The following is a 13,789-nucleotide window of genomic DNA, read 5'->3' as shown; positions in this document are numbered from 1 at the left end:
TATGGTCCAACTTTCACAGCCATCCATTGCAACTGGGAAAACCAATCACTTCCTAATAAATGCCTAATCAAAAGACATTTCTTATGTTGTAAGTCACCCAGAGTCGCCTCAAACTGTGAGATGAGTGGCATATGAATTTAATAAAATTATTTATTTATTTATTTATTTATTTATTTATTTATTTATTTATTTATTTATTTATTTATTTATTTATTTATTTATTTATTTATTATTTATTTATTACATTTATTCGCCGCCCACCTCTGCAACTCTGGGTGGCTTATAATAAAGCAGTACTGTAAAAGATTAGGGCAGTCAAGTAATAAATACATCAAAATTAAGAAAAAAATAGCTAGGATTTAGCAGATGGTATATAACAGTAGAGTGGAGGTGGGATCTTCTAATCCAGGAACCTGACCATAGTAAATGTTTTGTCCACCTCTCAAATTACATTCTGCTCATTGGGGAGAATGTTTTTCTCCCAGTTCGTCATAGTAGGGTTTTTTTTTTCCTGTTAAAGTATCTTTTTGTTTAACTGTGTTGCTGATTCCTACATTCTTAGGCTGAGCGTCCCGTTCCTTAATTTTTGTTTTCTAAATGTTTGTTTGAGCCATTATTGTGTACCTGGCTCTGTTCTGGTTGGTGGATCTTGATGTGCCAAGAGAAACATGAATTGGATTCATTTTATGGCTTAAAAGGTCTGCACAGAATTTTGGAAGCATTTAAGACCAGCTCGTGTTAGATGCCTCCCTTTCTTCCGTCCTTCCTTCCTTCTTTTCTTCCTCTCTTCCTCCCTCCCTCCAAATGTTGGATGCAATGAATTAGTGAAAGATACTTGTTTTGGATTAGAAAACAAAATGATTACATCTCATTTTGTTTTTAAGCAGTAAGCAAACTTTTTGATTAGAAGCAAAGAAGGGAAGGTATGTTTGAAAGCATACAAAGAAAATTTACAACCCAAGATATCCAGGCATCACAAATCCAATATAAACAATCTCTGGAAAATCAGTATAATGTTTTCTTCTTCGTCGCACACAGGACTAAGGGGATCAATGATTTAAGAAGGGAATTGCTCTTTTTGTATACAGATAATCCTCAAACTTAGGACCAGAATTTCCATTGCTAAGCAAGATGGTGGATGCAGCCTAATTGCCAGCAGTTTGATCCTGACCAGATCAAGGTTGACTCAGCCTTCCAACCTTCTGAGGTGGGTCAAATAAGGACCCAGATTGTTGGGGGGCAATAGGCTGACTCTGTAAGCCTCTTAGAGAGGGCTGTAAAGCACTGTGAAGCGGCATATAAGTCTCAGCACTATCGTTGTTGTTCTTCCTTCCTTCCTTCCCTTCCCTTTCCTTCCTTCCCTCTGCCCACTGCCAGCAGTTCGAATCTCACCAGGCTCAAGGTTGACTCAGCCTTCCAACCTTCCGAGGTGGGTCAAATGAGGACCCAGATTATTGGGGGGCAATAGGCTGACTCTGTAAGCCTCTTAGAGAGGGCTGTAAAGCACTGTGAAGCGGTATATAAGTCTAAGTACTATTGCTATCTGACAACAGTGTGCTCAGAACATTCTCTTAAGCTTGTATGCTACTATAACATTGGCTTTAAAAGAGGAGATTGAAGAGGATACAATGGAGAATCAGTTTGGGATATGGATTTAAAAATATCAGGCTAAAAGAATGATATAGGCAAAGATGTTACACAGGACATAGAAATCAATCTGGCTGATGTTTTAATAGCTAAAGGGGACAAATAAATATAGATAAGTTATAGGAGGAAGGGATTTTTTGGTATTTGTTTTAGAGAAAATGATAAGTTACTGTATAAATGAAAGGAATATGAAATTAATTTGTTTAAGGTTAAAGTATAAATGTTTCCGATAACTTTTAATAAACTTTTGTTGAATAATGGGGTTGAATAATGGGGCTTGATTATTTGTTTAAAAAGATGAGATATGGGATGAAGAGATCTTTAGCTGAAATGTTAGGGAAAGTGGTAAGTTACTAAAATTGTTTCTGCTTGGCTTGATGAAGGGGGACATAAATTCTTTATATATTATTTATTTTTTTGCCTTTTTTTACCAATTAGTTCCCCTTTTCTTATGTCTGCACTTTAAAAAAAATATTTTTCCTTAGATTGTATTATGTTTTTACCTTTGTATTTTTAAGCTTTAACCAAGTATTTTTTTAAAAAATGTCTGTAAGATCTCTATGGAAATGTCAGCAGATCCAGTAAGTTGAGTTGACTGAAAAAGACTTGATTAAGCAAGCTATAGTTAAGTGTCTCTCAACTTCCACCACTTTAAAATGAGTTTGAGTTTTGAGTTTTATTAAATTTATATACCGCCCCCCTCTCCCCACAGGGACTCGGGGCAGTGTAACTTCAACTCCCAGAATTCCCCAGCCAGCCCATTGATGATGTATGGCTATAGATCAACATGGCATGTGAATGAGTCCAATTATGCCAGGAGTGTCAAATTCAAGGCCTGTGGGCCAGATCCGGCTTGCAAGGTGCTTAGATCTAGCCCGCAGGGACGATCTGGAAACAGCGAAGGACTGTCCTGTGGTGCCTCTGCCAGTGAAAATGGAGCTCAGGAGGGCCACCAACACCCCTCCTGGGCTCCTTTTTGCTCGCAGAGGGTTACAGGAGGCTGCTGCAGCCGAAAACGGATCTCAGGAGCCCGTTTTCGCTGGCAGAGCTCTTGGGCCACCACAGGCACCCCCAACACAAGTGATGTCATGCTGGCCACGCCCACCCTGGCTACGCTCATCCCGGCCCCTGGAGCTCAAACACAATCCTGAAGTGGCTCTCAACGATATTGAGTTTGACACCCCTAAATTTTCCAGATGTGTTATGATTACACCTCTAAGCAATTCCGGGCAGCATCCGCCTGGAGAAGGCTGGCCTAAGGATTCTATTTGAGACTTGTTGCTTCAAACGGGATCTAATTAGCACAGTGTTATTTTTACAAAAACCTTTTCATTTGTCTACGAGCTGAGTTTTGCCTCCATGAAGGACCATAATAGAAAAGAAAGCCAGGTTGGTATGTGAACATCATGCCAAACCTAAAAACACATTTCATGGCAGAAACCAGAGAGCAATCTCATTAGCTCATGGCAGCCACTGAGTCTTACGGTTTTCTAAAAACTGATTTATAGTGGCAAAAAGTGTGAGTCTACTAGAGCCCACACATAATACATCTGCTCATCTTTAAGGTCACAAGACGTTCTATTGTTTTGATCTACTATGGAATCTAGTTCACATTACTCAACCCAACTATAGTTGGTGGGTTTGTAAGAGATGTCTGGAATTCTCATTTGATTTTCCTTAGTAACGGTAACTTGAATGTGAATCACAGAAGGGAAGACATTTCAAAAGGCAGTAAAAACCCCGGTCTTGTTTTGGCATGACCAAAAGCAGACGTCAGAGATGCTAGAATCAACCACCCATCTCTCAGCAAGTTGGGTTGATACCAAACAAGATGAGATACAGTTCAATCAAAAGACCATGAAGCCTCTTGACAGAACTAGGCTGGAAACTAATACATCCAGATGATTTAATTACTTAGTTGTTTTGAATCTGCTCTGGATTTAAAAACAATGAAGTCGAATTGTGTAATGTTTGTTTTATTAAGGTGGTATTTAAGCACCGTGTGGTTACTGTTAGCATAACTCAGCTCAACCTTCTCCAACTGAGTGTCATCCAGAAACGCTGGAATTTCTGGAAGCTATTGTCCAAGCTTATCTGGAGAGAACCTATATTAGCCTAGTCTTTCTTGGATGAAATGAAATACTAATCAAAGATTGGCAGTGGTATATGGCACGCACCAGAACCCCAACACAACCACTCACTCTCACAATAATGTTTTAACATTTGGAGGTCTCCTGATCTGATCCTGAGATTTTGGGGTCCTCTTAAATGTCCTCATGAGATTTCAATGAACGCATGAGACAGATGGATATAGGTGCTCCAGGGCAGAAAACCAAGGCTAACTCCACAACGGATGGTCCAAGAGACATATCTAATTGGGAGAACTTGGGCTCCAGCCAAAAGAGAATTGGTCTCAGAGAAGCTACTGTAAGCAACAAAAGAATAACAAGAGGTCTGTGGTTCCCAGGAAAGATTTGGATGGATTTCTGGTTCTCCAGTGTTATTCTTTCTAATCCATCTTAAACTTTTTCTCTCTCTCTTAAGTAAGAACCAAATATAAGAAATAAGACTGTTGAAAATTTCCCATGTTTTGGGATGTTTCCAACATGGCAATTGCCTGAATTTCCACTACTGGATTTGTGTGTGTGTGCGTGCATGTGTGTGTGTGTATTGTGTCACAACCCCTGGTATGCCCAAATATGGGAGGGAGCATACTGCCTTGTTATCAGCACAAATGCAACACACACACACACACACACACACACACACACACACACACACACACATACATACATACATACATACTGTATATATATTACCCCACTTGAGGTTTTCCACATCTGAGATGCCAGAAATTAGTTTTTCTTAGATCAGAGGAGGTGAAATTGTAAATATGAGGTTCAGGAAAAATGCAGCATCTTATAATTGAACAAGGATGACAAGAAAAAGAACTCCGTTCCTAGGGAGGTCATGTGAGGGAAGGGAGTAAAAAAGAAGTCAAGAAAACAGCTGGGACCTCACAGTTGAAGTCTCAAACCTATCAACATCTATTTTTGATGCATGTAGAAAAAGATGGGACTTCTATCACACAGACACAGCTGCCCATTTTTATACGATACCATTCCTCATGCCCCTACATCATCTATAAACGTGTGGGTGTTTGTGTGGGTGTGTGTGCATGCCTGCAAATCAGTCTTAACCTCTAGGGACTCCCTGGATAAGTCCTTATAATTTCCTTGGAAAGATTTCTTGGAAAAAGTGGTTGTTTTCCATTTCCTCCTTCCTAAAGCCAAGAATGAAGCTATTGGCCTGAGATCATCCAGCTGGCTTTGTGCCTAAGGTGGTACTAGAACTCCCGGCCTCCCATCTTCTAACCCAATGCCATAACCACTACATCAGACTGGCTCTCATACATAAACTAGTACTATGTATACAGCAGGGGTGGGTTCCAGCCAGCCCTACTGCCAGTTCGCTCGTGTGCGCGCTTCGCACACATGTGCAGTTCAATAGAAATTGTTCTGCGCACGCGCAAAACTAAGAAACAAGATGGCAGCGCCGATGTCTGTGACCAAGGAACCAGTTTGGGGGTGTGGCAGGCCTGGGTCACTGCTGGTTCCGGCGAACCAGGCCGCCATACCACTACCAATTCGGCTGAACCAGTCCGAACCGGTAGGAATCCATCACTGATATACAGACATGAGTGGACAAACCAAAGTTTTAGTCTTACTGCTTTGTGTTGTATGCTATTCAGAGTCACATTGTTTGAGTTGAGGGGCCCTTTAAGGCGAATAAATAAATATCTCCCAACCTTTTCTGCACCCTGTTTTCTGGAATCTCATCCAATGGCAACTGCCAAAAATCAGTAATGAAGGCTTTCTGCTGTTTTTGAAGCAGGGGTCATTTAAAAACAAAACAAAACCCTGTAGCATAGTTCCTAAAATAATCCTTAAAAAGCATGCAAGCTGGGGGTGGGGATTGTTAAAATATAACTATATATGTATACTTTTTTTTCTTTCAAAAAAAGGAGGAGGAAGATATATGTTAAAATTAAAGTTGTATATTGAAATGGAATTATAAATACCATCAACATAAAATGGAGCTCGCTCAGAGGCTGAAATGCACCAAGTAAATGAGATGAAGAGTGCGGACTAGAGGAGAGAGGTAAGGGAAGAAGAGAGGGATAGGAGAGAGGGCGAGGGGGGGGAAGAAGAGGAGAGAAAGAAGGAGTGGAAAGGGGAGAGAGGAGAAGGAGAGAGGAAGGAGAAGTAGAGAAGAGAAGGACAACAGAGGGAAGAAAGGAGGTAGGGAGAGGGAGGAGAGAGGGAGAAGAAAGTGATGGATAAGGTACAAATATGGTGTATGGAGAGCAGAAGAGCCAATAATCGTCTTTGGCAGTTGATGGTAAGATGAACTGATGTAAACATTTAACAATATAATATAATGTTGGTTATGTAATAGTATACATGTGGTTATTTGTTATGAAAATGAAATTAAAAACTTTATTTAAAAATTCGCTTCTCGGCCTTTTGGCTAAGATCAAGTGTGTGTGTAAAAATCATGCAAGCTTAATAAACTAACTTCCCCAAACCAGGGAAATTTATCTGCTCTCACACTGCCCCAAAAATGTCCAACACCACCAAATAACTGCCCGCCTCTAATACAGTAAAACAGACGATGAGGAACCATGAGAACAGAGAGAATCATGTGGGCTCACCCTGCAATGTTGGCCATTGAACTTAAGGCGTCATATCCTTGAGCGATTGTGACCCGAGGAACTTGGTCCATTGCTAAGACAGTGGCTTTGCGCTGAGCCAGCTTTTCCAAGAGATCTGGATTTTGCGCTGGATAGATAAAGCTGACCAGAACCGCTTTCTCCTTGAATAAGGTGGTCTCGTGGATTCCCAGCTGTTCATTAAAAATTGGAGCTCTGACCTTTGAGAGAATAAATGCCACATTACACTGCTTTGTTAAAAGAAAGAAAAGTCCATGCACATACGAACTATGCGCCCAAGTGAGGACTAGGTTACATTTTTTTCTTTCTAATACACTTCGTACTCACAATGTGGCCCTATTATATATCACAAACCATGATATATAGTCTAAATTATTGTCCAAAACCAACTGATTATGATTTATTGAACCAGGAACCCAATCCCTGTTTACTCTACACTTTGCAGCCACTAAAATCATAATTATTGGGTCAGAAATTAGTAGAAATTTTGTTTCCACTTTGGATTTTTGTGATCAATTCCTCATATCTCTGAGATTTAGACCTCTTTGCTGGCCCGTATTTTAAGGCTTGTTCCATATTTTCACTCTTTTCGCTGGTAAATGCCAGCCAAATATTTGAATATTATTTTGAGCTCAGCTATTACACTCTGCTATGCTATGCTTAATCGTGGTTTATTGAATATACCATGATTGGCTGAGTTTCTACACTGTGCTAAGCCATATACCACTATTCACAAAATTGCCATGGCTGGATAAGGCTCAAATATTAATTCAAAACCTCATGATGGCCTGGAGAAATAAAAGAATAATCCAAACTCAAGAGTGGGAAAGTTGTGAACTCTTCTTTCCTGTAATCTGGTGTTTCATAAATTCAAAGCCGTGTCTATCTCTGATGATGTATTCTGTATTTCATATTTATTTATTTGATTTTCGTCTCATCTTTATTACTGTTTATAAATAGCTTGAGGCAGCAAACACACCTAATACTCTTTCTTCCTCCTAGTTTCTCCACAACAACTCTGTGAGATAGGTTGAGTTGAGAGAGAGTGACTGGCCCAAGGTCACCTCCAGCCAACTTTCGTGACTAAGGTGGGACTAGAACACACAATGTCCTCTAATTGGCAAAAACCATCCATCCAGCTTTCATGACTAAGGCAGAACTAGAACTCACAATTTCCTCCGATTGGCTGGGTGTAGGCCAGTACCTTAACCACTACACTAAACACTCTCTCTTTTCTCTCTCTCTTCCTCCCTCCCTCCCTCTCTCTCTCTCTCATCCTTTTCAACTTTATGCATGTGAATAGAGTATGCAAATTGCCCAGAGTCAGTTTTGAATGGAGAAGTTCAAAAGTCCCGTCCATTCATCCACCCACCCACACATCCATCCATCAGTCCAGCAGTTAAATAATCTTGTCTACCAGACCTGGCAGTTTTATTTCATTCTTGCCTTTAGAACGATATCGGATCCAAACACGGTTTTCATGTCCCCGATTTTGGCTCCTGCCTCTTTGTACTGATCATCAGAGAACTTGGCTTCTTCGCCTGCTCCATACTCCACTTGCACATGGAAGCCTTGCTTCACCAAAGCTTGGACACCAGCAGGAGAAAGGGCTACTCTTCTTTCATTTTTATATACTTCTTTAGGAATGCCAACCACAAGTTCTTGGTAGCGGATTCCTGTATGAAACAGACATGCCAACAGAAAGATCGATAGGCAGGAAGGAAGGAAGACAAAGTAGACATGATCTCAATGAACTTCAGTGCTTCCTGGGAATGTTAAGAGTTGTCAGGCAGAAGCACAGAAAATAAATCAGAATAATAAACCAAAAGTATCCAGAGAGCTTCAGTTGGGGAAAAGGTGGTTACAAACATATTTACTTATTTATGTATTTCATTAATGCATGTACAATTATTATAACCGCTGAAAATTTCCAGCATGAATTTTGAGCAATAAAGTCTCATAACATATAATAAGTATTTTCCATTTTAAAAAAGTGAAAGTAGAGTCAGAGCAAAATTCCAATCAGGAATATAAATACCATTTGGTCTTTTCGTTTCCTTCTTGGTTTCTGGATTGTTGAGTAAATTATACGGTATGTCTTTAGGCCAACAATCAAATAGTAACCAACAGCCTGGTCAAGGAACCACTGAGAAGACTCCCACAAACACTGACAGGACAAACCACTAATATATAAAAAAGACAGCAAGCCCTACTCACTTCTAGCACTGATGATGTTACCTAGCTGGGTAATAAAAGGTCTGCGACAACCAAGTTCAGAGAGCACCAAGGAGCCCACAGTTCCACCGTGAGCTAACATCAAGAAAATGCTGAGATTCATTGTCCTTCGCTATGTTTACCTTGGGATGTGATGAATAGATGAGAAGTCAGAGAGGCTGAATGCTGCCTAAGACAGAAGTTTCATACATAGTTTGATCTCTTGGTCCCTATGCAAATGCATCAACATCATAAGAAGCACCCTGATGAGAATTTCACCACAAATACTGTATCCTTCAAAAAGAATTTCAAATGTATTCTCCATCAAATTGAAGCTGACATTTGCTGCATATGATTAATGCTTTGCATAATCAAGAAGAGACTGTGCAGTCATTGGTATGTAGAGTCTCCTGTTCGAGCATGGGGTTGGACTAGAAGACCCCCAAGGTCCCTTCCAGCCTTATTATTCTGTGTTCTGATTTATTTAGTGAGATCATTAAGAAAGAAGGCAATAGCCAGAAGATGCATTCCAGCAGATAGTAGATGGTTAGTAGAACTTAATTTGGATTTCTGCACTTAACAACTGTTGGACTGACTGGCTTCAAGATTTTTTTCCGTTGCTAGGATTCTATAAATTCAGCTAGGGCAGATTTAATTTGCAAAATGACATTGTTCTTGTCTTTCTCTGCACCTTTCTGCGGGAGTACTGTATCTAATTACTATAAGTTATAACTTTTCCCCCTTTTCTGTTAACAATTACAAAGTCACTGTGACATTTCCAATAATCTCCTTTGCATGTCGAAAATGAGTCAGTTTATACATTGCCCTGTCCAATATTTCTCAGTTACATATCCACCAGAGCCTGTTTCCAAACTATGCTTTTTAGCAATTAAACTCTGTTTAAGTTGACTTTTGCTTTGCTTATTTTATCTCATTGGGCAATCATTTTCTGGAACAGGCTAAAATAAATCTAAACTACTGTTCTTGCAAGAGTAAACGATATTTAATATGCCATTGCTGCTTTATGGCTAGTCTTACCCAATGGCAACAAGTAAAATGGGAAACCTGAAAGGGAATTAAAATCCAAGGCTGAGGTTCAAACTACAAGTGAAGCGCAAATCTTTTCGGTAGATTTTTTTTTTTTAATGGAGGCCAACTTTTAGAATAGCAATCAAATGGAGGCAGAATGGTTGGGGACTGAATACCTAATTCTTTCATATCCTCCCTCTGTCTACTCAATTTTTATTTCCCTAAACTTTATTCTCCCCCTGAAGAATGTCTCACTCTATCTCTGAAGCGTGCAAATATTCTGCATCTGAACACAGAAATCCCTTCTTCCATGTGGGATACATTTCTAATTTGAGGGCTTTGCCACCCCAGCAATTGGCAACCTGAAGAGCTACAGATGTCTGTTATTGTGGCCCACCAGCAGCCTGTGGAACTGGCATCAGATTTTGACAGTGAGAAAGTTGGGGAAGAACAAGGAGACAGTCCTGGAGTCTGGGGAAGGCTCCGTGTCAGAGGCAGAGAGGGGGGCAGAGCCGTATGTCAATTATCAGCTGCCTTCAGAGTCAGACATCAGTGAGGCAGAAGAACAGCTGGAGCCTGTTCCCAGTGTGCGCATGAGCAGAGTTGCCAGACAAAGGTAACAGCTAAAGAACAGGGTCGACTTGGGAGTAAGGCCACAGGTGGACGATGAATGGCCCCTCCCAGAGGAAATAAAAGAGGAGCGAAAAGGGGAGTGGAGTTTGCAGGAGACAATTAGTTCTCCTAATTGGTTCCTGAATCTCCGAGACTCCTTGCCAAGTTTTGCAGATATCAGCCTGGCAGCTCTCCAAGCCAGATAAGGTCTGTGACTATAAATCCTCCCTTGAAAGACTTTGCTGGATGTGAATGAGCAGAATTCACAGTCAATTAATAAAAGGGGTTTTTGTCGGGACAAGGAGTTTGCTTCATGCTGTTGGGAAGCCTAAGTCAGAAGAATCTGTCTAGATCTCCATGGCTAAAGCTTTAGTGAAATTGCTGAACTGTTTGAGATCTGCTCTTAGCACACTTTGACTAAACTGGTTTCAGGGTTCAATCAAAAATTGTTGCAAATTGTTTTCTCTGTTGAATTACATTTGGCTAAAGCAACGCCATCCATGGACCCAAAGCCTGTTTTTATTTATTATGAATTGATTAACTTTCTTCTCAAGTGGGTTTAGTACTTCTCACTTAGACTGGCCATTTTGGTCTCATTAGCATAAAAGCGAAGGATTCAAATTATCCTCAGCTGAATTTTCATATTTTGATTATCTTTATTATTAGAAATGATTTACTAATTTTTTGACATTTGTTTTTATCAACAGTGGGTCGAGTTGCTTTTCATTAACTCACCTCAACAATTATTTTTCCTCACTCAATCATTGATTTTACCTTTTGCTTTCTGGTCACTCCACAAAGCATGGAAAGTTTTAAAAGAGCGCGGTCCAGTTGAGGGCTGAAATTTCCGGACATGGAGAGAGAGGAAGAAGGACAACAAACCGTTGCTTCGATTTCGGACCAACGTAGCCATCTTCCCAGGTCCAGCAAGAAAATAGTCTGACCTTGACGTTGGTCCAGATGTTCTGTAAGCAGAATTTTTTTTTTAATCAGGATAGACATCAGAGAGAGCAAGCTGGATACCACCAGGATCGTATCACCAAACCTTCGCCTTTACAGGTAGTCCTCGACTTGCAACGGTTCATTTAGTGACAGTTCAAAGATACAACGGCACTGAAAAAAGTGACATGATCATTTTTCACACATATAACCATCGCAGCATCCCCGTGGTCACATGGTCAAAATTGAGATTGCTTGGCAACTGGTTCATATTTATGACGGTTGCAGTGTCCTGTGGTCATGTTTTGTGACCTTCTGAAAAGCAAAGTCAGTGGGGAAGCCAGATTCACTTAACAACTGTTACTAATTGAACACCTTGTAATGACTCACTTGATAACTGTGGCCAGAAAGGTTGTAAAACAGGGCAGAATTCATTTAACAAATGCCTCATTCAACAACAAAAATGTTGGGCTCAATTGTGATGGTAAGTCAAGGACTATCTGTATTCTAACATAAGATGTTAAGGCTGTATTACCTTTAACACAAATATACTGATTTGATCCTTGGTTGATATTACCATGTCATTGAAATTCTCCCTGCAAACTAAAAATACAGCTTTCAAGTTACCCTCCCCATCACAGAAAGCTTGCCTACCTCTAGCCTAATCCATCATGGGGAAGAAGTAGTTGTGCTTTGTAAACTATGATTTATGGCTAAACATGTTGGCTAAATCCATGTGTAGGCCTTCCAAGAAAGTCTTTCAAATTTGCTTTGAAAAGATCTTCAGAAAGATCCTTGATCAAATTTTCCAAAAAAAAAGTAGTTAAAAGTTTAAGCACAATAAAAATATACACACATACACATACATACAAATATAAAATTTCAAACAAATTAACAAACTGAAACAAACCATAAGCAGCTTATGGTTAAATGGGGGAGTTTCAGTTTCAAAAGTTCACCATAGTTATTTAATTTTCACCAGCTTATCAAAATGTGGAAAGTCTGACCGCATAAAACCATAGCATCTAAAAGGATTTAGTATCCCTAACTGTTACAATTCTGTCTCTCACATCCCACACTCTGAAATAACTGTCTGAGCTCTCAAACTGATGCATGAATAAAATGAAGCAATGAATCACAGACTTTCCATGAACAGATATCATCCTGGATAGAAGTTGAGACAGAGCTGGCAAAAGATCCTGCTTGGAAAAAACAAAACATTTCACATGGCAATACGCTTATGCACACCCTACTCCCCCTCTATGGTATATTGCCACGCATCCATCAAATACACATTGCTGTGTCTACAAAAGTCCTTTTCAGCTTGTAAGGAAGCAACAATTTCCATACTGCTTCTCAATGTCCCTTAGCTCTGTCAAGGATAAAGACAAATGCCGTGAATCTAGAAGCAGGTGTAATTTGGAGTTGTCATCCAACTTTGAAGAATACTCAAGCTGGGCAAGATGCCACATTGAACAAACCAGCCATCATGTTAGCGTACATAAATTTTTAGAGGAATTCATTTCATTTCGGGTCAAATTGGAAATAAATTGTGCCTCTTGTCGCTTGTCTGAAAGCCAAATTTGATTTATAAATGGCAGGACCCATTCGTTGATCCCATTCCTGGCCTTTGACTTTCAAGACAGAACAAGGACTGGGACTCAGGAAGAATGGGGACACAAGAGCTATTTTGGCACAGTGGTTAGAATGCAGTATCGCAGGCTAACCCTGCATTCCCTCTGCCAGTAGTTCGATCCTGATCGAGGTTGAGTCAGTCTTCCATCCTTCCAAGGTCAGTAAAATGAGGACCCAGATTTTTTTTTGGGGGGGGGGGGCAATATGCCGACTCTGTAAACTGCTTAGAGAGGGCTGTGAAGCACTGTGAAGTAGTATAGAAGTGTTGTTGCTATTATTACAGGTAGTTCTTGACTTACAACCGTTCATTTAGCCACCATTTGAAGATACAATGGCATTGAACAAAGTGATTTATGAGCGATCCTCACACTTATGAACGTTGCAGTACCTCCATGGCCACCTGATTAAAATTCAGGTGCTTGGCAACCAGCATGTATTTATCACAGTTGCCGCTTCCCAGGGTCATGTGATCATAATTTGCAACTTTCCCAGCTGGCTTCCAACAAGCAAAGTCAATGGGGGAAACCAGAGTTGCTTAATGACATCATTCCACTTAACAACTGCAATGCTCCATTTAACAAGCATGGCAAAAAGAGTTCTAAAATCAGGCACGGATCACTTAACTGCCTCACTTAGCAATGGAAATTCTGGTTCATTTGTGGTCTTGAGTCAAGGACTCCCTGTGTCGCTGGTCCCCCAACATCGGTGGTTGACTCTGTCTGCTCAATGGTAGGGTTGGACCAAATGTAGTATCTGTAGATACAGAGTGAATTTAGGCCATCTGATCCAAGGCCTCTCAATGGACTGCTGGCCGTGAGTTATAGAGGACCTAAAACAGTGATGGCAAACTTTTTTGGCACCGAGTGCCGAAAACAGAGCGTGCACACACAGACGCTCGGCTGGGACAGAACCCGGAAAAGGAGCTGTCCAGGGGGCATGCCTGCCCTGGAAAATGTACTTCTGGTTTCTGATGCGCGCCAG

General features: G+C 40.5%; 1 protein-coding gene across 1 annotated transcript in view; it reads right to left on the bottom strand.

Annotated features, from left to right (window-relative positions):
- The window catches only part of LOC309398057 (NAD(P) transhydrogenase, mitochondrial-like), a 49,938-nt gene that overhangs the window by 34,388 nt on the left and 1,761 nt on the right, over positions 1–13,789 (bottom strand). Inside the window, exons 2-4 of the mRNA XM_081964562.1 lie at positions 11,009–11,199; positions 7,826–8,055; positions 6,362–6,579 (exon numbers count right to left, since the gene is read on the bottom strand). Coding sequence (XP_081820688.1) covers positions 6,362–6,579; positions 7,826–8,055; positions 11,009–11,147 — 587 coding nt within the window. The 5' untranslated portion in view covers positions 11,148–11,199. The remainder of the gene's footprint in view (positions 1–6,361; positions 6,580–7,825; positions 8,056–11,008; positions 11,200–13,789) is intronic.

This window comes from Natrix helvetica (assembly GCF_964273705.1).
Source record: "Natrix helvetica genome assembly, chromosome: 12".
In the NCBI taxonomy this organism is placed as follows: Eukaryota; Metazoa; Chordata; class Lepidosauria; order Squamata; family Natricidae; genus Natrix; species Natrix helvetica.
Note: the sequence above shows the minus strand (reverse complement) of the source record. Positions and strands in the feature narration are given on the sequence as shown.